This window comes from Danio rerio, chromosome 6 (genome assembly GCF_052040795.2).
Source record: "Danio rerio strain M-AB ecotype USA chromosome 6, GRCz13ab, whole genome shotgun sequence".
Taxonomy (NCBI): Eukaryota; Metazoa; Chordata; class Actinopteri; order Cypriniformes; family Danionidae; genus Danio; species Danio rerio.
The window spans coordinates 31,214,112-31,238,136 of NC_141026.1; the positions used below are offsets into that span (position 1 = coordinate 31,214,112).

Genomic DNA, 24,025 nt, shown 5'->3' on the forward strand with positions numbered 1-24,025 from the left:
ACATTTTCCCCTTTGTTTTATTTTTAAATTATTTTTAGGAGGTGTAATCTTTGCACAGGTACTTTCAACAGATTAAGCACAACAAATCCATTTTTAACCTTTAGATGGTGCCAAATTGCTTGCAATGCACAGTTTGTTTGAAATCAATACTTTATTTATTTATCATTTGTGATTTTTTTTAACATGCATCAGGCTGGAATGACTTGTTCCCTCAAAACCGGTCTGTACCACTGCTACTAACTTATCAGGCTGGAAAAAGAAAATAAGCAATAAGCAAGCATGTGTAAACATTTACATATTAGGCAATACTTAATAATCCAGGTTCACATGCATAGGCAATTGATCACATCCTATTGTAAACTAGTTCTGGTCACAGTAAAGGCAGAGCCATGTGCTGTGTAACATTCACTCGAAAATGATTTAAAAAATTGAGCTACAATATAGTAAAACATCTGAAGTAATTCAGACAGCAATGCCATTTTGTCATCATCCAACAAACTTAAAATTTTAATTTAGAATGATTGAATGAGTGCATATGGGAAAGAAGTCATGTAAAGAAAAATATTTTAGTGTCTTTTATTAAAATCAGTAAAGCTACCGTTCATTAATTAAATGAAAACGGAATAGACTTTTTTAAACACCCACTTAGGATTTCATCTTATTCACATAAGAACACACATGTACTGTGTGTTTTTAAGAACATGCCACTATAAAGATAACTCAATCAGTCAAGATTTTACAAATTATAAAAAAAAACGGGAAAAAAAACAAAGAGTATGAAGAAAGAACTGGACAAATATGATGTTAATATTAATTCCATAATTTTTTTCCAAAAAGGGAGTCATTCTTCAGAAATATGCCTCAATGATATTATTTATTTCACAGAGGAACTAAAGAAATAAAATCAGATATGTGCAGTTTGCAAGATATAAGGGGGAGGAATGTCATTTGGTGATTCATAACATTAAGGTTTGTTTATGTTTTTGCACAAAAGTGCAACATTGTTTTTACAGATAATTGTTTTTCACCGCTTAACATTTTAGTGCTTCAGTTTGGAGACAAGAAAAATTTCACAGCAAAATCCTTGTACAAGGCTGAGAGGCTTTTAAATTACTTCAGCTACATTTTCTTACACACTAACTGTACAGTTTTCTCTGTTTAAAGTAGGTTGAATACGTCTGACATTACTTTATAATTTGCATTGTATAGTTTAAATCCCACAGTTGCACTGAATATAAAAAAGAAAAAAAATTCGATGATAAAAATAAACAAATGAACGACTGCATGGCCAAATTACCCAAAAATAACCCCATCTTATAAACAGTGTCAAAACAACAGCGACACACCAAGAACTAACCGATTTACAACATAAACATCTCAACTAAAACTTTAATTTTGCATTTGCAAAGAATGCAAATGTGATTGCTAGGATGTGACAGTGACAAGACAAAACATTCGCACATTATAGAATCAAATCTTAAATCCGTAAAGCAGTCCTGCTGATGGTATATGCAAAATTAACTAAATAAATCTGGATGCCTTAATGTGGAAAAAAAAAAGAAAGAAAATAATTACTGATTAAAGATGTTAATAGATGCCGCTAAATTAAGATTATTAAATCAAAAAGTTTCACATTTGTCACAATTGGCAGAAAGGGCTGAACATGAACAAGTGAGAGCTGTCTGTAAGTTATGAGATACTCAAAGAAGAATGTAATCTATGCGTCTGATTATTTTTATGTCCAACAGAGCAGCCACCAGTCTTTTTACAAGCTTTTTTTAATTTTTTCTCATCTCCTTTTTCTGCTCCCCCATCATTTTCTTCCAGTCCTCAAAAACTGGTAAGTGTGTGGTAGCAGAACCTGTCCCGACTTCCTTTTAATTGGTAATGAAGATCTTTATAATGAAGCAAAAGAAAACGTGGGATAATGGTATTTGTATTCTGACCCGGCAGTTGAGAGTGGAAAAAGGAAGCAAGAGTTATAGCGTGGGAGGTTTGAGCCCATACTTCTTGGCCACCTCTGTCTGGGCATAAGCAGCATCACAGAGGGAATACAGATGGGCCATCTCCATCTCTGATTTGGCCAAGTTAATGGCCTTGTTGAACATGTCTATAGCCTTGTCCAGGTTGCCTCTGTGGGTAGGGAAAAAGAAAATCATAGTTTGATTTTACAGAGCCAAATGCAGAAGTTCTGTCAAGCTATATCCACAATTTTGGAACTTTATATCATAACCAACTGAAAACTCTGGATGCACCCGTATAAAAAACAAAAGTGCTTTGTAATAATCGTTTCTTTTTTGATTAAAGAATACAATAATAAATTGAACTTAAATCATGCGGACAAAAATATGAAAAAAGAAATGCAGTTTTTTTCAACCAGCAAATATTATTAGAAAACAATTTGCAAGTTTAAAACGGCTCAATATTCCTCTCTCTGTGGATGTTCTGCTCATTCACATACTTATGCATAAACCACACATGCTCACTGGAAAAACAAACTCTGCTCAACTAACACACCAAAATAACATTTCTATATAATACATGTTCCTGCCGCTTGCAACAGCGTTTGCAATACTGGTAAAATGACACCTCTCGACTAGTTCACCGTCAATAAAAAGTGGCTATTTTATTGGCTGGTGCTTTTTTTGGTATAATTTAAGATAAATATATTAAGTCTTACAAATTACTTTATGTTATTTAATAAAATAATATGTAATTATTACAAATCATTTGTTTTCAGTTTTTAGCCAAGTGCATCCAGAATGTTCACTTTTGGTCCAGAATCAGCATTTGGCCGAGATCATGGTCAGGCATGAGAGAACATCAGAAGTTCTTAAGAAAATTATTGAACCTATGCCATTTCATGTGCTGCTATAATTGCTGCAAAAGGTTGACATACCAAATATTACAGTTAAAAGCGGATAAGAGCAAGCATCTTATCCTCGCTTAGAGCAACCATCTACACGTTTTATAAACATTATGAGATGAAATAATTTTTTGGACTACGAAAATGTATATATTTTCAGATTTTCTACTACTATATTAATATTAAATATCTATATGTTAACTTTAGTCTCTGCAATAAAATAAATTAAAACTGTGCCGCACACAATAGTATATTTTTTTACCCTTATATCTTTATATATTTTGATGCAAACTCAAAAATGCCATTTTCGCCTGATCATTATCAGTGGCCAAATATATGTTCCATCTCTGATAATCAAATACTAACAAATTAAAAAGAAAAACAAGAACAGAAAATTATTATTTGTTGCAATAATAGTAGCATAAGCCTTCACCAACCTTTGGACTTCAATGGTTCCCATTGTTTCATATGCAAAGTCACATTTATTGTCAATTTCAATGGCTTTGCTAATGAGTTCAAGACCCATTTCCAGATCCTGTTTCCACTGAAGCTGCAACAGACTACAAACAAAACACATAGCCGATTATTATTATTATTTTTGACAAATAAATATATATTTTTTTATATTTACAGCCATTAAAATGATGGAACTAACCCTTTATGAACATATGTTGTGGCGTTGTCAGGCTCTAGCTCAATACATTTATCATACATTTCATCTGCCTTACCAAACTGTTGCTGGTCAGTTAATGCCTATAGTAAAAACAGAAAAGAATAGAAAAAAATCAATACATTTTAGTTAAATATCATAAGTAAACGATGATAAAAGCACAGTTTTTCATAGATGGTTACGCCATCAATAACCCTGTTTCTGCTTGCATTTAGAGGCATCTAGTGGAAATGTGAATGGTAACTATAATTTGTTTTGGTACAACACAGTCATGCATGAACACCTTGTTTTGGTCCAGTAATGATCACGTTTGGTCAGACAATGAGTTGGTGGTTTTTATGTGGCTATTGAAACACACCTGACCACATACTACAGTATGAAAGCTACCTAATTAAATGTGCTTCAGAGAATCTATGAAAGTGCTTGAAAATGGACAAGCTTAAAGCAATAAGCCCCAAAAAGCCATGGTTTAGAGTCAATTTATAAAGACTAAGGGGCTTTGCAAGACATAACTGGTCAGAATCAAGATCTATATTTATCGGTTATTATTTTAGATCCTGCTTACACCTGCATAGTGTTGTTCAGTTGTGATCAGACTGAAGAAATAAACCTTAAAGTGGAAGTGAAGCAGTCAGTCAAGTTTACATTATTTTGAAATTGGTTTCCATATTAATGAAAATGTATTAAACAAACTCTATTAATGTAACCATTTTGAAGAAAAGGGCACGTTTTACTATAGCTTTTAGCGCAAAGGCACCACCATCTTGGAATATTGCTGTGACTTCATGCTTTGTGGATTGTCAAGACATGTTCCCTTTCAAGTCAATCAACTCGATATCTCAACATGTATAAAGGACATACAAAATTGCCATGTGAAAAGCCGCACCGATCTTAGTTTGCTTTAAACAGGAAAAAAGCGAGGGCTGTAATAGTAAAAAGTAAAAGTAGCCCTCCCCACAACGTAGGCATTGGACTTAGTTGAAGCCCAGTTAGGCAGTGTAATACAGAGAGTGGACCAAAGTGCATAAAATAATCAGTAAACAATAGAAAAAACGAAAAATAGTATAAATATATTTTTATATATTTGACACAACTGATGCTTGTATTTGCACCAGCTCCAAACTTACTTCACACATTGGGTTAAATTAGGCTTTGCAGTCTCAGTGTTCAGTCTATTACTTCCATTGTACATATTCAGCCGAGGGAACAGAACCAACCACATGCCATAATCAGACACCGTGATATTCCAAGATGGCGGTGCCCTAGCTCTCAAAAACTACAGTAAAACATGCAGCTTTCTGCAAAATGGTTTCATTAAAATTTATTTGTTTACTATATTTTCATTTAAGTGGAAATCAATTTACAAAATATTGTAAACTTGACTGACTGCTTCACTTCTACTTTAATATCAGAAATAAATGGGCTCAAGATAAGCAGTACCTGTGCATACAGAGCATAACCCTCAGCACACTTTGGAAACCTCCTAATGACATCCTCAAAACCATCCATGGCTTTCTGAACCTGAGATGGGTTGTTTCCAGTGTAGGCCTGTCGGTACTGCAAGATAAAGAAAAGAAAAAAAAGAGCATTAAAGACAATGAGAATTCCTCATAATAGGTTTTCTGAAAGTCAACACAGTTCAAGCTCAATGGTTTTCATTCGTATATAGTACCCTCTACTTACAAGTGCAAAGCACTTCTGTGCCTGGGCAAGTGCAGAGTCTGGTCGAAGTTTTATACACTCGTCAAAATCTCCCACAGCCTCCTCTACCTGATCCAGCAGAATCTTCAACTGAAATATTGAAATATGGTCTCTAATTAACAAAGCTGTTGTTACAAAGCAATGCTGCACATCAAAACTCAGCCACTGTGGGACATTTAAAGTAGTCCCTTTTTGCAAGATGTAGCATGTTTCAGATGTCAACAAAATTCATCTGACGTTACAAATCAAAAGACACATAATTTATTGCACCATCCTGTCTGTGCACATATTTGAGTGGATGCCAGAAATTATGTTTTCATGCATCATTTGCAAACGAACTGTACGCTTCCCTCTCTCTAACACACTGAACATCGAAAATGTCGAAAATCGCTGTGTTGCGAGTGGTAGCGTATATATGCTGGAGAAAAGGAACAAAGGAGGAATCTTTCTGCTCGGTGCGAGTCGCAAATCTCCATCATTGTTGCCGCCGCTGTTGCTGTTGTTCCGAGCGTCTCCTATCTCCTGCCCCAGATTGTTTGCTGAATTAGTGGTGTGATTGACTTGATTTCATTAGGTGACAATTTCATTATTTTCATTACTACGCGCCATTAGATTGAGCCCGTGTGCTCTTTCACTTATTAAAACTATATATTATTTTTAGATTTAAATTGAAAGCTGTAGTTTGGGAATCGCCATTAACTTTAAAAATGTTTTCTCCTGATTTGTGGCAGCGAGGGAGAAAGGGAAGTTTGTTGGAATTTTATTTGGGGTACTTTTATTTGAGCAGGTAAGTTAGAATTATTTCCTCGCAAGTTAGCTGTCTTTTTGTTTATTATTTTGGCCTGGATTCCCTTTCCGAAGAGATGCTTCTAATATCTTCTGTTGTTTAAGAAAAAAAATAAACCTTGTTATTTTTTGATAAACCTGTTGTTATCATTATGAGATGGGATAGGAGAAGGGGAAAACCCTAAATTGAGTATTTACATTTAATTTATTCACTTATTTACACTTTTGTTATTGTTCCCACCCAACCCTAGACTTGTTGGGATGTAACACAACATATCAAACTTCTTGACTCAAAAGAAATTTGAAAAACAACTTTGCTGAGAGCACATTAGGCCACAAACATTCCGCAAATGCTTGCTTTAAAGTTACAACAAGTTGTCATACCTGTCCTCTGTGGTGATAGACATCTGCATTACGGTGATCGATCTCTGCAGCCATGTTGAAGTCCTGCGTGGAGAGCTGGGGCTGCTGCTGCTGCATGTACATACTTCCACGTTTAATGAGGGCATTAGCACGCAACTGAAACATATCAAAAAGACTCATTAGCACCAAAAAGGACATAAAGAAGCTACACAACAATTATTCCAAAAAAGTAGGCAGACAACGTCACTGACAAGTAATACATTTTTGTAATTCCACACAACAGCACACACAGGACATTAAGTTTAATTTGTAATTTGGTGGCTGATAAAATTGCAGAATGAGTATGTTTCTTGAGCCTAATCTTGTTACCTTGACGCTGGCATCATTCATGTTGATGACACGGTCAAGATCAGGCTGTGCAGCTGTAGCGTTGCCAATCAGCAGGTAGAATGTGGCTCTCAGCAGAAGAGCTTCAGCAGAGTATCTGCCTCCAGACTCAATCTCCTTTGTGCACTCACTGATGATCTTATCATAGTTCTCCTCCTCCATATACTGCTTTGCCTTTAGGTAGCCTGAGCTGCAGAAAGAGGAGCTCAATACTTTAGTAAGTTAATTCTAATTTAAATAAACCACCAAGTAAATCTTTCAAGTACTTTTTATTAGAGCTGTGAACCTACACTAGTCTCACGGTTCGGTTACGATTATCATGCCATCGATTCGGTTCAATTCGATATTTCGGTGCATCCTGGTGCATTGACGACAGTGGCGTAGCGGATGGGCCCGCAGGGCACGCACCGCAGGGGGGCCCCGCGTGATTAGGGGGCCCCGCGTCGTCGCGATTTTCAATAATTGAAAATCAACCGGCAACCGCAATAATCAAACTCTTGGGAACAACTGTGGTCGGAACCAAAGTTCACAGGTCTGTGTTCTCTGAACACCTCTCAAGCGGTGGACTACTTCATTCTGATTGCTTGCCGCCAATGTTGTCAACTTAGCGACTTTGTCACTAGATTTAGCAACTTTTCAGACCCCCCTAACGACAAATCTAGCGACTTTTTTGTGTGTTATTGGAGATTTTTTTAGACTGTCACTTGTCCATATTGTACCGTCCCTACTCTTCTCAACGAGCTGCGTGTGATGCCGCTGACCCCTCCCCCGCCTCACAGCACTGACAGGCGGCCCAGTCAGTCCGCGTACAGCAGCCTCTCTCATCTGCAGCCCGAGAGCAGATCACCCCTCTGCGTACCGACGACAAATGATTTAGCACAGGCAGTGTGAAGGTATTTCCCTTGTACAGTCAAACCGATCTACTTCTACTTTATTTTAACAATTTATTTGGACCGTTTATTCTTTTCTTGTTCACAATCACAGATATTTTAGTGACAGTTTGTGAACTTGTCTGAGTTTATTACATATGAGAGATTACTGCACATACACTACACATCTATAATGACATACTGTATTCAAACAGCAATGAATTTAGTTTAATAAACATGCTTATATAAAGTGTAGTGCAATTATAAATACCCCTTTATTAACCATAGGCTGTAAAACAAACAGAAACGGTAAAACGTGATGACGTCAGTGATATGCAAATTGGCGTATGACGTATCCCCCCCCCCCCCCCCTCTTCATCAGGGGGCCCCGTCAGCGATCCCTGCAGGGGGGCCTCCGCATTTTGCGCTACGCCACTGATTGACGATGCTTTTATATTTTTTTCACAGCAGCAGCTCTTATATTAAAATGTATGAATATATTTATATTTATATAGGTTATTATTTGTAATACAATTGTGTCATTTAATACAAACAGTCAGATATATAAACTGTAACTTTGAAAAAAAACGAGCATTAAGCAAATAATATAAACAAATATAAATATCCAGCTCAATTTCTGATCCTTGTCTAGTTCTCCTACACCCCTTTGATTGGGTTTGATTGGTTTGCGATTGGCTCTTGCGCGCTATGCTCTTCAGATGAATGATAAGCAGCAGACGACAGCGGCGATCTCACAGCTGATCTATGATAGACACGGTGGAGAAAACTCTGCAGACACGCGCTCGTTTCTGTATCCAAAAGTAACGCTGTAAAACAGCCGAGGAGAAGAAAAGCCACGCCAGCAGGTCAAATGGGCCACTGTGTGTGTGTGTGAGAGAGAAAGAGACAGAGACAGCGAGCGAGCGAGAGAGAGAGAGAGAGAGAGAAATGGAGTAGGCTACTTTCATTCTCAAACTCACACAGTGAAATTGTGCACAGTTTATGAGTATTAAGTAGTAATACTCGCGATCGTCTCCCTTGTGACAGAGCGCATATGAGGTAAATGAAGTCAGTAATAACCGGTTATGATTATTACTGAACCGATACCAAATTGTCCGCGTCTGCATCGCGGTGCACCGAAGAAACGATTAATTTTGACACCCCTACTTTTTATACATTGTATACATTTATACACAGCTGCACCAGCAGTGTGCAAGTTAAAACATAACCTATAGTCAAGAGATACAATGTACAGTTAGTTTTGTGTTGAACTAATAAACTTGAAGTGTTCTCCAAATACAAATCACACTCCAAAGGGCACCCGAGAGTGAAAAAAACAAATCATGGCCACCATATTGAAGTGTCATTCCAAACCAAAGTGCTCAAAACTGGCCACTTTTTTATTTTATAAAATACAACTGATGGACAGATTAGGCCATGAACTTTTCAGCAGAAGTTGTTTGGTGTCACACACTGCACTTAATTCGGAAGAGCTCATCCCTATGCTCTAATCGCTTCTAAAGGGACCCTCCAAAGCGATTAAGGCATAGGGATAAGCCCTTTCTAACGGAACCTACCCTTAGGTTTTAACATAACTCAGCGCCCCACCTAAATATTTACGGAAGCTCAAGCTCATGAGTTATGGTAGTATACAATCTGACAGCAAGATTAGATTACATTAATGAGTTTGTGATTGATAATCAAGAACCAGTTCTCACTTCCTTCATCCTTTTCTGCTCGCAGCTTTCTGCATGTATGTTTTGATGTACTGTCAAATTTGTTTGCATCCATAAAATAAAATGAGAATTACTTCATGGCTTAATCTCTCCATGTTACTTTTCTTTTTCATGTGTAGGCTATAAAAATTATTTAAAGTTTAAAGTTTTTTTATTTTGAGAAGTTATTCATGTTCAGTTTAGGGCTGCAACAACGAATCGGTTAAATCGATGAAAATCAATTACTTAAAGCAATGGCATTGAATTTCGTAATTTCAAATTTCGATACGTTGTGTTGCGCAACACGGAGACGTTTGATTATTAACAAAACACTTTAGTTGAGCGTGGAGTGGAGTGAACACAGTTTCTTTCGTGCACTGATACAGAGTTTGCCGCTTCATAGACAGGGATAAGGAGGAAGGGAGCAACATTAGAGTAAATCTCTACAGAATCCTACTTTTGTTTCGTTTTGGAGTGAGGACCGTCAAGTCTTGACAAGCATGACAAGTTAGTGTTAGCTCGTTAACCTTTAGAGCGGCAACTGAAAAAAATCAAACTGAGCTTTGGCACGATGTCTGGCACTGAGCCCGAGAGACCTCGTGCTGAGCAGAGCTTTCAGTAAGGGACTGTAGGAAAAGTGCTTTTTTTTCTTATTTTTCCGAAAGCAAAACCAATTTAACCCCACTAAGAAAGACGTGTCTTATTATCACAATTATGCAGCGTTTTAACCACCTAATGCTTAATTTGTTTTAGACATCTAAATACACACAAGTACTAATAAAACAAAACATTTCTAAGAGTTTGTAAAACACACAAGAGAGTCTAACAATCCATTCAAATATAATTTGCTGAAGTGTTTTATTCATAATAGATACACAGTGAAAGTAACTAAAGTTGAATCTACTCTTCTCTAAGTTCACCAGATACTTACTTGCATGTATTTGCGGAGTAACTGATGGATTTACATGCTAAATCCAGAGTGTTCTGCTTTTTATGAATGAGGTAAAAGTACGGCCGGCAGTAAATATGGCGACGTCCATCTCTTGTTATAGATCACGATCACTTATACGTTTATGTGAACTAGTAAAACTTCTGTTTGAGATTACATCTCATTAATATTACTTTTCTTACCCAATTCACAAATAATTTAACTTGTTTTAAGCAAACAATCACTTAATTTTTAGGTGTTTTTTCGGAAAACAAGACAATTCTTATGCTATTTCATGTGTCTAGTTTGTATCTCGATTAAAAAATATTTAGATATTTGGATTAAAAACAGGACAAAACTACTTGTTTTTTTGTTTTATTATTATTAGAGGGTATATACAGAACTTCTTGAGTTGAATTTAATACCTTTTACCTTTTAATACTTTCAAAAAAAGAGCTGAACACGAGCTGCAAATGTAGTGGCATAAATGTAATATATTTTCAAATGGAATAATATATTGCAGATAACACATTTAAGTAAAGCAGAGGGATTAATCAAGGTGTCACAGTGGGCCTTTGTCCATAGTTTTTAATCAATGTCATATAGCTTTCTGCAAAATATAATAATAGTTGCTCTTCTAAGAACAGTTCGGTATGGTTACGGTTGTTTCTCCACTCAGCCTGGAACAGCACGGTACGATTACTAACCTTTCTCGGCCCGGAATTCTTGGAACAGTTAGACAACCGTGCTGAACTGTGGCAATAAATTCGTGTGTCGTGGCTCGAAATTTACTCTTTTTACTTGGTAGCACCGGTGTACCCAAATTCAAATATTTAGGAGCACCCACCAAAAATGAATGAGCACCACTGCAAATTGTGTATCAAGTGATTTTTATTGAATTTGAAAACAACATCAATTAGGCATCCCTACTGTAAAGGCATAGGCCAATCTTTAAATCTTGCGTCCTCAAGCCTGAGGCTGAAAACTTGCATTTCCCTATGTTTTAATTTAATTACTGAATCAAAGGCGAGCTCGCCGATAGGGTTGGCAGCAAGCCAGCCGGGTACCCGCCAGTTTGTTTCAGCTCGCGCGCAAACTCTACTTCATATGACAGCGCTCCGGTCCTACTCTCAACATATAAATAAATCTACGCAAAATTTAGAATAAAGGCCTACACTTGACACAAATTGAAAATTTATCTAAAAAACTGGGCTCGAAAATTTAATACCTCGTCAGATGACGTTTATTACTTTTTAATACTTTTTAATGGCCTTAATTTTGGCTAATTTCATTTACTACCTTTTACAACCCTGCGGAGACCCTGTATTAGTACTATTATTAGTAGTAGTAACATAACAGCTAAGGGATGAGCTTTTTTGAATAAACGGTTGGAAATGAATGATTTTCTTTTTTTATCAGATTCATTGTTTAATCGAAAAAATAATCGACAGATTAATCGATCATTAAAATAATCGTTAGTTGCAGCCCTAGTTCAGTTCACACACATTTCAAACTCTTGTACAGTTTAACAATCTGTAGGCTTTTTGGTTGGGCATTACGCCCGACATTTAAAATTACGACGTTACATTTTAAAAGCAACAACAACTAACACTACCAACAAAGCAATCCCTGTACAAGTATATGGACAAAATAATGCCCTTTGCTTACCTTCCTTTGACCTCTGATGCCTCACCCTCTTTGTCTTTATCTTCGTCCTTCTTTTCCCCCTTCTGTAGGGGTTGTGAAATGATGTCATCAGTAAAGGAGCTAAAGTAGGATTTGATGAACTGAGGAGATGGCATAAGGGGCTCTCGGTTCTGAGAAGAGCAAAAGAACAAAATAATGATATGTTATACAAAAATTATACAGACGTATCATAAAAATAAATGCATTATTTGATTGTAAATGCTGTGGCCCTATTATACATAATCTTTTTTTAAATTAGTCTATATAGGATTTTGACTGAAACTGCAAAAGCAGATGCTTATGCTGTCCTTCTGAAGGACAAATGCAAAGACATTATGCCTGTGAATTATTATAATATTTCATGAAGAGAAAATGTTTGAAAATAGAAAAAGAATTAAATCTGTTAATAAATAGCTGGTATTTACTGATGAGCTTTATACTAATTAGTTAATTTTTAATTATTTCACTAAAGACTACGCAGTAATCATTTTTAAATGGAATTTTTCACATTTTGTATTATTTCTTAGCGAAATTCCTCTGTAAAAACAGATTTACAATGATTTTTTAATTTAGCTTCTATTTCTATTTTACTGCATTTATTTTGCTGTTATTAGCATCTATTTAATATATTAATTAATCTATTTAATCTGTTTTATCTATCTATTTAACGAGATAAACTTGATAATCCTGGAGAAAAGATGCATTGCGGTTCATTGAGAACAATCTTATAATCAAGTTTCCCTCTGTATATTGAAACAATTAAAGGTTCACAAAACAGAAAATTCTGAAATATGAAATCTGTCAGTCTCGTTCCCACCTTGTATTTTTCTTTGGCCTTTTCTTTTCCCAGCTGTTTCAACACCTTGTCTGCCAGTAGCATACTTTGCTGGTTCTGGAAAACCTCCAAAATACATACAGCCGTCACATCTACAAAAAGTAAAAACATATTTTTAAATAAACTAAACATATTACATCCACCAAGGACTGTCAAAAAAGTTCTTTTGATGATCATTTTTTTTCTGGAAAGTGTCACATTGTCAACATCATACTCTGCAACATAACTTTGCAAAGCAACTTGCACAACAAAAATAATGTCAAGCAAGCAAAACATGTTAAAAGTTAATTGGTGCAAAATTATAGAAACATGTAACAACAAATCAGTTAATTGTGAATGCCTCTATAATTTCTGCCTATGTGTTGTATTGTTCATTTATTTCATATTTATTTCATCAAACAAGTCATGCTTGTAAATAAAAATTCAATTCAATTCAATTCTAACTAATGGTAGCCATTTCATTTCTGAAAAAAATATATACAGCAAATCGTTTAAAAAACATAGGGTACTCAAATGTGAATATAACTAAAAAGCATCACACGTGACTTTAAAATTAAATTCTTTCATCTCAAAAACTAATTTTTAACAAAATTCAAATAGTAAAAACAATTCATATAACTTGAAGCGAACCTTCTAAGCACTCCTTTTTGTTATCCAGTTTTTCCAGTGCCTTGGCACGCCTGAAAAGTGCTTTTACATAGCGAGGATTCAGCTCAACTGCCTGAGAGCAATCCTGTATCACTTCGGTCCATTTCATCTAAAACACAAAAACAGCAATGCCTCATAAATCAAACACACTTTACAGAGGATTCAAATGATCACATGACCTAGACAAACCTGTTGCTCATAAGCTGCAGCTCTATTCTGGTAGAAGGTGGACAGATCTCCTTTTTTTTCTTTGGGACATAGGCCGATGGCTTCTGTATAGCACTTGATCGCATGATCATATTTGCCAGCCTTGAAGTATTTGTTGCCTTTATTCTTGGCAGACTGTGCTCGGTCGAGGGGACTCTGCATGAAGAGACAGACTAAATTATTTTACATAAAAATAAGAGTGCACAATTAATAATAAAATTCATTATGAGAAAATCTGCATATTTGATTATTTTTAGGGTTATTTGTTTTGTGCATTTCACTTTTATGAGGATTTCTATCTACAAAGTCATCCAACCCAATGTCAACAGCAAACAGACAGGAAATAATAATAATAATAATGCATTTTATTTGAGGCACCTTTCAAACCACTCAAGGCCACCGTACATAAGACAATAAATAACCATAAACAATTAAACAAAACATAACTGAAGCTGTTATAAGAAGCAGAAATAAAGATTGATTTAATTTAACATTAATTTGTTTGCCAAGCACTGTGCCGTAAGCTTAGTCAATGATCAACCAACATGAAGTCACTAATTAGGTACTGCAACAATAGGCTTCACATGGAAGTGTGTTTACCAAGTTGATGTTTAAAAGCTTTAACATACACTAAAGTGTAGTATGTGAAAATGTATCATTTTACATTGTCAAAACTCAAACTCTTACATTGTCAACTTGTCAATATACAGGTCAAAAACATTTTAATTGCATAAAAATCCAAATCCCTGTATCAAACTCCTCCCTGTCTAGCCGTGAACAAATCCCCTACTCCACGTCTGTCTAATCCCTAAAGCTTAGAAACACAGAGGTGAGCTGCCTAATTAGATCACAAGTACAAAATGATGCATGTACAACCTGTCATTCCAACTTCATAGCTGGTACCCTACAATTGAAAGGTTTTATCAGCTCAATAACTTGTCAAAAGTGTAGTATGAAAAATAAAGCATTATTCAGATTAAGGCTGCACGATATTGGAAAAATCTAACATTGCAATTTTTTTTTAATTCTACAATATATATTGCAATATGAATATAATTTCAATAGAGGAGCTGAACAACTATTTGAAAATTTATATTCTGTATACGAGTGCATAACATTATGGGGAGTCAAACTGTTTTCAGGTATACAGCAATTGAAATATCAAATGTAAATTAACATAAATCATTAATAAACTGTTAAAGTGACCAACTGTACAATTTCTTGTGCCTGAATGCTTTTAAAGCCCTAACAGTCCTAAAAAAAAAAAAAGATCAATTATAATCGTGACTCAGCATTGTGTGTACTCACGATGCCACTATTGCAAATTATCACACTGCGATATCAATGCTTAAACTTTATATTGTGCAGCCCTAATTCAGACTTCTATCTTAAACTAAAAAGCAATTTTCAAATCATAAGAGCAGCAGGGCATCTAGCCAAACTACTCTTAACCAAACTAAACAATTAAATAGAAACAATATTATTGGCTACAACTTGTGTAAACTTAAAGACATTTAGTGAAAACAAATATGTAATTGCTCTACCAGCACTGTCTTTTCTTTTGAACCACACTGATAAAACTGTCTGTGCAACTTCAAAACAATTGGCAGTTTTTTTTTTTGTTTTTTTGCCGTATTCATTCGGCAAAGTATCTCAAGAAAATAATGATTATATGCAGAAAAATGTTATTGCTATCAGTTCAGCAGATCAGATCGGTAGTCAGTCCAGAGTGTTCATGAGCCGGGGTTATACACATTTTTGCTACTAATTCCATGACTTTTCAATGATTTTTCCTAGACCTTCAAGTACATTTTCATGACCTTATATTTCATGCATTGTCTACATATGAGTGGTAACAGAAAAACAACGCATGTTCAAATGTATTACAGCATATCGTAAAACACACAACAATTTATTTAGTTTTAATTTATATCTATGTAAAATCTATTTAGATAATGCTTACAACTGCACTAATAATGTAAGAGTAAGTGACTGGCAAAGGACAGAAGAAAAAAAACTATATTTAAGTACAAAGATATCTGTTTTCCATGACTTTTTAAAATCTGTGTGGGTTTTTCTGTTTTCCCAAAACTTTTCCAGGCCTGGAAAATATCATGTCAAAATTCCATGACTTCTCCAGGTTTTCCATGACCGTATGAACCCTGTATAGCACAATCGTCATTTCACAAAATGACACAAGCTCACACATGAGCTGCTTGATGACAGTTACTTACAACTTCATATACAATGGGTTTATGCTATATCAGGCATGGGACGATAACCATTTTGAAGGTATAACATGGAAAAGTCAAGGTTTTAAAACCACTAAAATTTTCTGTAATACCGTTCCTAAGATATGTGTACGATTTTTTATTTACTATTTTTTTATTTATTTATTTTTATTTATTTTTTGTTATTAACCCAGATATTTAAAAAGAATATATTTCCGATCAGTAATCAAAATTCTGTGATATATTTTTATCCAAGGTTTTCATACCCACAGAATCTTATACCAGCCCATGCTATATAGACTACAGCAAGCTGGATAAGAACAAGCCAAGCACCATGAAAAATACAACAAACATGCTCATTGTAAATAAATAAATCATTAAATAATGCAGTTTGTGTGCGAGTTTGCATCTGCACTCACACTTCATACTGTCAAAACATACCTAGTACAGTTTGTCATTAAATCTGAACTACCATGAACAACAGCATCAGATAAAAGTGATCTTTTATATTCTACTAAAGAAAAAAAAGTAATATACATCTTGGATATTTTATGGATGAGAAAATAAACAACGTTATTATTAACAAACCAGCTCCCCTATTTCATTACCAACGAACTTCCACGACTATACAAGCCATTTAGGATTACTGATGCAAGCTAATCATATACTATTTATTTTTCCCCAAAAAATGTTTATTTACTAACAATTAAGTTTCTGCCCCTTATCCGGAACCACGTGAACTGACAGTCACCAGAGCTCAATCCTTACTGTGTTCCAAAAGGATTATCTAAAAGACAGTGTCAACATATTAAGTACAGTTTGGCAATAACTAACACATAAAAAATGTTTTTAAGAAAACGGACACATGTGGATGTGCCCAATGAATGATTACACAGCACCATAATGTTACATACACGAAAAACGTGACCTTTAGGAGTGGAATAAAAACATCTTCTGCATGAGTGTTAATAAACCAAACGCATTATTACAATCCTGCCAAAAAGCAAACATAATGATCTCAGAAGTGGTCTATAGGCTCACGTTTGGAAGCTAACCTGCTAAAGCACTCTGGCTAGCACAGGCTAAACTGTCAAGCCGTGTCCTTGACTAAAAGTGCTTTAATCTTGGGGTGTCAAGAACATATTAAGGGTCAAAACGACAGCTCCAAATACATATACATGTGGTGTATTAAAATAGGACAAATAGACTTCAAAATTAGGCTGATTACCAGGTTCTCGAGCTCTGGATTTGTCGCACCGTGCTGGCCCTGGACAGGACTAGCGCTTCCTTCTGGGGTTTTCCTCTCTCCGTTCCTTTTCCCCTGCTTTTCCTTGGCGCGACTTCGATTCCACAGGTAGACAGCTCCGACACCCAGGACGATCGGAGTCCCCACCAGGAGTGCCAGCTGCCAGCGGGGAAGCCCACTCCCGGACTGAGGCTCTACGGGCTTCGATGCAGCCATCATCCACGCAGCAGCACCCAGCTAACGCGCAAACTCACAGAAGAACATGCGCGCGCAACAGGAGCCGCCTCCTTTGCAGAGAGGTCACCGCAATGAGCAGGTGGTATGATGGGATACTGGAGGACTACCGCTTACTGATTTTATAGAGGGTACTTTACCTAAATTATTTATTACATGTTAAATTACCCAGAGTTTCGATAATATTTTTCCCAGCTTTTCACAATTAATACAAAAAAATTCTCTTCCTAGCACTCATTTTTTTTAGATACTTGCAAATTAGAAACTTTGTGTTTACTGTTTTTTTTTTGTGTTTAAAGGTTTTGTGGAAATTATTTATAATAAATATAACATTTATTGAATCTATTCTGGACCATTTCCTGTTTGGATCTTGAGGTTCCTTCTGTATTCAAATTACATTTTTTATTAACTGACCTGCTCTTCAAATGAAAATTCTAAAGCAGTTTACTGTCAAATTACTTGATTGAGGTTTAAAATTTAATATTAGTAAGGGTGCTGATCTGATCCCCACGTTGCCTAAAAACCGGTAATGTGTGTGTAGACCTGGTCCTCACTTTGACTAAAAAACGGTAATGTGTGTAGATCTGGTCCTTACTTTGACTCAAAACCAGCAATGTGTGTGTAGACCTGGTCCACTTTGACTCAATACCAGTAATGTGTGTGTAGACCTGGTTCTTACTTTGACTTAATACCAGTAATGTGTGTGTAGACCTGGTCCTTACTTTGACTCAATACCGGTAATGTGTGTGTAGACCTGGTCCTTACTTTGACTCAATACCGGTAATGTGTGTGTAGACCTGGTCCTTACTTTGTCTCAAAACCAGTAAAGTGTGTGTAGAATTGGTCCCCACTTTGTCTAAAAATCGGTTGTGTATGTGGCGGACCCCACTTCTACACAAAACCTGAAATGTCCCCACAAGTGACCACTGTGTCAGGTCTAAAAAAAAATTTGCAGAATATCCAAAGTGATTTTATGAAATAGTTTGTGTTTTTGTGTGGCAAACTATTTTTTTTATGTCTTTAACATCATCAGAAAGGGCGGTCCCCATTCTGTAACCACCGTGACAAGTGACCCCCACAATGCACAAAAACATGTGTGTGTGTGTGTGTGTGTGTGTGTGTGGTTGTATGTGTGTGTGTGTGTGTGTGTGTGTGTGTGTGTGTGTGTGTGTGTGTGTGTCTGTTTGTAAAGACAACAATTGTTTTAAAGGTAATCAAATAATTTATAGCATTTATTTTAAAAGTAATGTATTTATCTTTTAAATTGTTCTCTGTCATTTTAATAAGAGCAAACTAACTTTTATTTATAAACTTTGTACTGCAGAGTATATTTATCTCAGTGTTTGCTTGCTTAAGTGATGTTTGCCAAGTTTTGCAAGAAAACTCCAGAAAAACATGTGGCTCTCCACGAACTGTATGGGTGATTCTATAGTTGCAGGTACATTTAGTGACCAAAGCCATCCTTTTTTTAGCTTTCAAAAAATTGTTACATTACATTGTTACATTTTTGATTATTAATAAAATGTGTTCTTCATTTTCAAAGATCATATTACTAAAAATCATGATTTCTTGATGTTCGAATCAGTCAGTGTATTTTTCCATCATGTATTGTTGTGCAATAAAAAAATATTTTATTTTGCTTTTCTTTAAAAAAAAAACAAAAAAAACCCATCACTAATATTTTCAAATGTTTAAACTGTAAACTGTCTATTACCACAATTGCAAAAGGAAAACCGAATGAATATTTCATTGATCACACAATTTTAAATATTTTAATCTTGATTTCATCTGTATCATGTGATGTTAGCATTTATAGCAAGTAGAATGTTTGGTTAAAAAGTTGTAAAACTCTAAATTGTGACTGTCAATTCAGTAACTAGGATTTTTCTTGCTATGATTTATTATTATTTCTAAACATTACTAAATTCATCCATGACAGAGTTGACAAACAATAACAAACTTTTTATTCCCTAAAATTAAAACATTCAATCATTTATGTTCGGCAAAAGCTGAAATATAAAAAAAATAAATGTTTTCTATAAGATACTGTAAATAATTGATGTTTTTAAAGCGTTTTATTCCTTCACTTTTTTTAAATGTAAAATATACCTGCAATAGCTTCACCCATATTGCTTTTGATGCATATAATAATCTTTACAATAACTGTATGATGTCACTATGCTGGAATTTACAACTTTGAGATGACACCTTCAAAAAATATCAGCATTCCACACATTTTCTATATTTTGTGATTTAAAAAATCTTAATGTTATTATTATTATTTAATTCACCCGAGCCAATATGGACATTAGCATTTTATACACATTTTTGAAAAGCAGATTTTCTTTGCATATTAGCCCACTTGTTAGTGGTAGATAGCTAATACATTACCATTTATAGCCCACCAAAAACATTTTTTATTAGTTTATTTCGCATTTAACATGTTTTAATTGACACACATGGCGTTTCACGGGCTTTATCATGGCGCTCTGTGTGTGCGTCGGCCTGCTCCCTGAAACATCTTGTATTATCAATATTTACTCTATTCATTATTGAATTCTGAATTTTTAATATTGTATTGCACTATTGTTGAGCACAACAGTAACAGTTTAAGGTATCGTGTGTATGATTTTTACGGTTTTCCCTAGTTAAAAGGTTCAATAACAGAGGAGACCACATATGATAATTTGAGAGATTTGAAGGGAAAAAAGGACAACACGTCAGTCGACAGCACGTTACACGGCCTTCGTATTTAATTGAACGAGTCAGTGATATGGAAATGAGTTCAGATACTAACCCTTCGATATGAGAGATGAGGCACACGCAGCAGCGCGCGTCAAGAGAGGAGCGCGCGCTTGGAGGGAGCAAAGCGAAAGCAAGATTATGTGTGGATTTGTGTCTAAATATGGATGTTTTTGACACTCGTGTTTGATTTTTGTGTTGCACTTTGCACGAACTTCACTACTGAAACTGCCTGTGTTTTGTCCGTTTCGGTGCGTCATTATCAAATAGTGAACTTAATATTTGCTTTCTCCGTGAGAAAAATGCTATAATGTTTGAGCGGGCCCAATACATCTCCCGATTATCCCACTCAGTGCTGCTGAACTGGTTGTGTTTTTTAAAGACTTTCTATTGTATGAATTACGACTGCATAAAATTCTTAACGGGAAGTGCGTTTGGTAATGCGCGCTCAGACGCGTGATGCGCACAGAAACCTGCGCTCTACGCTTAATTAGTTTCTCTTTCATCTTTTGCAGCGTGAATTGCTTAAAATTATTTAAAACAGAATACTTTAATCAATACTGTAAATGAGTCTGGCTTGCCAGAACATGTTTTTTTAACCAGATGTGACTAGTTTAAAGGAAAGCTCTTAATTTTGTTTATATAATTAACAGAATTTATATAATATTAAGGTTTGCTATCGTTATTGTGAAAGTATTATTTTTTTCGGTTCTTTCAATGTGCATTCGTGTCATATAAAACGCATGCATGTCATTTGAGTTTTTGGAATGAAAAGATTTGTATTAAAATCATTTGTGTATAATATTCCTTATTTTAAATGTGTATTACATGCTGGATTTTCGATAGCAAGCAGTTGATGTGTTTTTATGTTTGTTTCTATACATGAATTTTGTCATCATTGTCATTACACGTGTCATACTTGAGGGCAAAAGGAAAAAGAATTCGTGGCCCCTCAGTTTTCATAAGGGATTAGTTGAGTCAAAAGTGAAAATCCTTCTGTCGTTAACCACTAACACTCCTGCTATTCCAACGTTCTGAACACGCGTGTATAAATTTGATATTATGAAAAGGCAAAAGAAAATTGCGAAATGAAAGCGATAGTCCAGACATGCGGTCCCCACGTCGAGCCAGGCTGCAACAGTGCAGATCTCCAGCCGGGTCTTGAACCCGGGTCCTTCATGTTGCTAAGCGAGCGCGTTAACCACTGAGCCACTGAGTCGCCGTAAGGGCCGCGGGAAAAAAAACTCGTCTTTTATAGAGTGACCTCTGTGAAAGACCGACCAAGTAATATAGAAACAATCAGTAGCGCGGCCTGATAAATGATCAAGTACATTACACCAATGTTGGAGAAATAGGAAAATATTGAAAATAAATAAGAAATAGGCTGTCTGTCAATCATCAGCTTAAGCCAGTCAAAAAAAGAAAGAAAAAAAACACAATGCAAAATTGCTCTAGCCATCAACCAACGATGGCACACCGGCCTCTAAACCTTTCAGTTTAGCGTGTTCTTAATCCCCCAACACGAGTGTAATTTATTTCATTATTTATCAGCTTATTGCACTATTCATTAGTTGTGTCTTTATTTAAGCAGGGATTTGTGAACGTATGTACTCATTTATTTATTTATTGTTTTATTTATGCAGGGATTTATGAATAGATTCGTTGATTTTCTTTTTCGGTTTAGTCCCTTTATTAATCAGGGGTGGCCACAGCGGAATGAACTGCCAACTCATCCAGCATAAGTTTTACGCAGTGAATGCCCTTGCAGCTGCAAGGCATCACTGGGGAAAAAAAAACATACACACTCATTTGCACACATACACTATGGCCAATATTAGCTTACCCAGTTGATCAAAAGCGCATGTTTTGGACTTGTGGTGAAAACCTAGGCGAGCATGGGGGGAAAATGTAAACGCCACACAGAAATACAAAGTGAGCCTGTATAGATTTGCTTATTTATCCCTTTCTTTAAGTGTCTTTTCTTATTGTTCTTTATCGTCTTTGCAGGTGTGGTCCACCTTCGCTTGTAGTCAAGGACGAGAAAAGGTAAAAATGTAAAAACAAATAAAACGTGGCCCCGAGCTCCACCGGCTGCATTTGGATCCGAAACTTGGGCCGAATCTTGATTGCCAATTGATATCACGTGTTTTGGGTCACTTTGGATGAGCTTGAATTTGAACAGCCGCAGCCGAGCCCGGGGACCGTAATTGAGCAGCTGCACGGAATTGTATTTATACGTGCGATAGGAGCGCTGTTTCTCATCGACGGTAGGCCACATTTTCAACCGTCGCCTAGACTGCAAAGGTAGACGCCACCCAGCTCTTCCAGCAACGTGCTGTCATTTTTGCTTGTTTAAATTTTAATTTTATTGCATTTGTAGCCGTTTTTAAGGGCGAAGTGTGCTTCCCACAATGCATTGCGGCAACGAACGACCAATCAAGGGGATTGCTGGGTTCCAGAGCTGTCTTTTCCGCCTTCTGTGTGTAAATCATGTCGAGAACGCCAAACAATACCATGTACTAGGACGTGGGAGTGCGAGGCGCGCCTGGGGGACACGTAAAGGGCCGTGGACTGGTACAACTCGCCCAAACTCACCCTCCGTTGGCCGTTTGATTGACAGACGATCCGGCCCATCCGGCCGCTACGCTTTGACCACGCCCCGAGGACCGTGAACAGAGACCCAGGCATGCAAACGATTAATCCGCCCTCTTACAGTTTCGTAGATCCGTCACTTTTTGTCTTGCTTGATATTCCGGCTTTTTGTGCTTTGAATTATGCGTTGTGGTATCGGTATATGGAGTGACTTTATTCTTCAATGCGGAAGTTGTCTTGTTTTTAGCAGTGGCGCCCCCAGAAAATTGTCTTAGGGGTGGCCAGAAGAGGCCGCACCAAATCTTGGGGTGGCACACAAAAAAAATTATGAATTCAGTGTAATGTTATATTTTTGTTTTTGGTAAATGTAATAATGTAGTTTTTTTTTCATTTAATTAACTCTTCTTGAAATATTGCTATTTATTCCTTGAAGTAATTCAGGAAGTACATGTGCAAATGTATTTGGGTACAAACCAAATAAAAATCTGTTTAGTTTAAAAACACTTTTCATATATATATATATATATATATATATATATATATATATATATATATATATATACTGTATAAATAACTTTTTACATGCTTGTATTGTTCATCATACGGTATATGCCATGTCTAAAATTAATGAAGATTAATGAGTTTATTATTCCCAGAGATGGGTTGCAGCTGGAAGGGCATCCACTGTGTAAAAATGTGCTAGATAAATTGGCGGTTTATTCCACTGTGGCGACCCTGGATTAATAAAGGGACTAAGCCGAAAAGAAAATGAATAAACTTCATCGCGCAGCACGTACTATTTTAATATTACGTCGTCGCGAAATTCAAAAGCAAAACCGTAAAATTTGTGAATTCAAAAGCCTATGGTGTTCATTATGCTCGGGAATGAGCATTATAACTGTAAATTGTAACTGCTTCATTCAAGAGGATTTGTATAAAAAAAACAAAAAATAAAAAAAAACACTCGACTCTGGGAGTCGATTCCTGTCTTGGAGTCGATTCCGGTAGTGGGTCCATTGAGAGTCGAGGAATCGACTTCCCTAGATTTGTCCAAGGAGTCAGATTTCGATACAACACTGCCCGCCCTTTCCATCGTTTGCTTCAGTTGACAGTTAGCTTAAAATCAGCCCAAATTATCGGAAATGGCCAGCGATAATACATCTTGGAAAACAACAGTTATAATCAGCTCCTCTTCGCAGGTTCATTTTCAATAATATTGTTAATCATTACTGAATGTATGGCTTGCCGTACATCCCATTTAAGGGATTTACTCAAATGTTGACCGATTTATCCATGATGTATTTAAATGTTTTATTCTA

At 36.0% G+C, this 24,025-nt stretch overlaps 2 protein-coding genes and 1 long non-coding RNA gene across 3 annotated transcripts in view; 2 read left to right on the top strand and 1 right to left on the bottom strand.

The window, feature by feature from the left end:
* Positions 1-1,782: 1,782 nt before the first annotated feature.
* On the bottom strand, positions 1,783-17,360 carry tomm70 (translocase of outer mitochondrial membrane 70). The gene is given in 12 exon segments (NM_200002.1): positions 1,783-2,133; positions 3,304-3,426; positions 3,522-3,619; positions 4,977-5,093; positions 5,220-5,327; positions 6,408-6,542; positions 6,756-6,963; positions 11,954-12,102; positions 12,789-12,898; positions 13,437-13,563; positions 13,644-13,817; positions 17,121-17,360. Coding segments are annotated over 12 exon segments (1,737 nt in total). The 5' UTR covers positions 17,355-17,360; the 3' UTR covers positions 1,783-1,979.
* A 44-nt stretch (positions 17,361-17,404) lies between these two features.
* Positions 17,405-23,094, top strand: LOC147836375 (uncharacterized). The gene is made up of 2 exons (XR_015493747.1): positions 17,405-17,503; positions 22,122-23,094. It is a non-coding gene; the product is annotated as an uncharacterized LOC147836375 (long non-coding RNA).
* A 660-nt stretch (positions 23,095-23,754) lies between these two features.
* The window catches only part of gb:ex154042 (expressed sequence EX154042), a 69,925-nt gene continuing 69,654 nt past the window's right edge, over positions 23,755-24,025 (top strand). The window contains 1 exon segment of the mRNA XM_087257347.1: positions 23,755-23,905. Coding sequence (XP_087113473.1) covers positions 23,849-23,905 — 57 coding nt within the window. The 5' untranslated portion in view covers positions 23,755-23,848.